The 1617-nt window shown below is 35.1% G+C and overlaps 1 protein-coding gene across 1 annotated transcript in view; it reads left to right on the top strand.

Moving 5' to 3' along the window:
* The window catches only part of LOC104871781 (olfactory receptor 4F6-like), a 9063-nt gene extending 8048 nt beyond the window's left edge, over positions 1–1015 (top strand). The window contains exon 2 of the mRNA XM_010637867.3: positions 984–1015. Within this exon, the coding sequence (XP_010636169.3) occupies positions 984–1015 (32 nt within the window). The remainder of the gene's footprint in view (positions 1–983) is intronic.
* Positions 1016–1617: the final 602 nt, after the last annotated feature.

Genomic DNA, 1617 nt, shown 5'->3' with positions numbered 1-1617 from the left:
TACTACAGGTTTCCCATGCTCTTTCTTTAAAGATGTTCAAAATTGGGAACTCAGAAAAATACCCTTTATGACCACCTCTGCCTCTGCAGAGTGGGTGCAAAGACTGGCACAATCAGGAGGTCTGAGAGTGTGTGTGGGGTGGGGCTAAGGGGAATTATGGGGGTTCAGGGGTGACCGTACAGCTACCTTCCTGGTCCTGGAGTGATGGCACGTGCAGGAGGGAGAGGGCGTGGCAATCCTTCCCACAGTGGATCGGTGTTCAGGCTACCTTCCAGGCACTGGAGGATGGTGGCTCCAGGTGGGAGAAGCAAATCTAGAATTTATTAAGATTTCACTGGTTTTAACATTAATGTATGTTTCCTTCCCCAGAATCCAATCCTGGATACCACATTATATTTAGTTATAACATCATCTTATCTTTTCTGGTTTGTCATAGATTTTTCAGTCTTATTTTGTTTTTTATGGCTGTGATAGCCATAAAGTCAGGTATTTTGTAGAATGTCCCTCAATTTCAGTATGTTTGAAGTTTTTGCTTATAGTTGGACTTGGGTTATGGATATTTGTAAGGAATATCCAAGAAACAAAGGCATATACTTAAGTAGTCAATCCTTTTTCTTCTCAAGTCATCTATGGGCTCAATCATGATTCATTCTGATTGATTCATTTATCACTTAGATGCTTCCTGGCCTACAAGCAAAGTTGTATTTCAACTCCCTCCCATTTTGGTGAGATCTTAGTCTTGAGGATAGACTGGAAAGGCTGTGTATGTGATTTCTCTTGGTTTTGTATCCCTTCTTTTTTGACTCTGTTACATTTGGCTTCCATCTAGATTGAGCGTCTCTTTATAAGCCAATGCTCATAATGTACCATAGATGCAGAAATGTGATGACCTCAATCCAAGATCATAAGGCAATGATAAATGCTTGTGATGATGGATAAGCTAAGTATCCTGAGTTCATCACTGCAACATGTTTAAATGTAAGAAAACATGACATTGAACACTATAAGGGACTAAAATTATTACATCAAAAGCAAATAGGAAAGACAGAAACAAATGGTGTTATTTTCTCTTAATATTTTAAAATCAATACTTAGTCATAGTATCCTGGTTTTCAAATGACAGAGACAGTAAATGGATTTATTTCAACAGCTATATCTCTTTGTTACACTCCACAAGCATAAATTAGGTTCCCTTGATTGCAGGAAACTATACAAGTTGCTTTGAAAGGAAAAATATGAGATAGATAAAGCTTGTATTTTCAAAATGGTTACTATGTGCTAAATTTCCAGTTTATATAATTTATATTAAAATAGTTTTAAATTAATTTTTTTGTTATTTTATTTCATTTGTCTTGTTTATTTTTGTGTAGAAAAAGTTGATATTTATACTTATGTTTTATATGATTTCTATAAAACTCTTAGAAAATGAATATTACCAGATTACATAGAAACACCTTTATTCATCAAGTTAGGACTTAAATTGGCAAAGCAAATGGTAGAGACTGGTTTTTCTTAAAAATTTCAGTGTCTTTTGCTTTCCTGTGACCCTGTTTCCTGTTGTTGCTTTGATCACAATGAATATATTTTTAAAAGACATAAACCATAGATAATTGACCT

The sequence above is a fragment of the Fukomys damarensis genome, unplaced genomic scaffold (assembly GCF_012274545.1).
Source record: "Fukomys damarensis isolate Sample0158 unplaced genomic scaffold, DMR_v1.0_HiC HiC_scaffold_17, whole genome shotgun sequence".
In the NCBI taxonomy this organism is placed as follows: Eukaryota; Metazoa; Chordata; class Mammalia; order Rodentia; family Bathyergidae; genus Fukomys; species Fukomys damarensis.
Note: the sequence above shows the minus strand (reverse complement) of the source record. Positions and strands in the feature narration are given on the sequence as shown.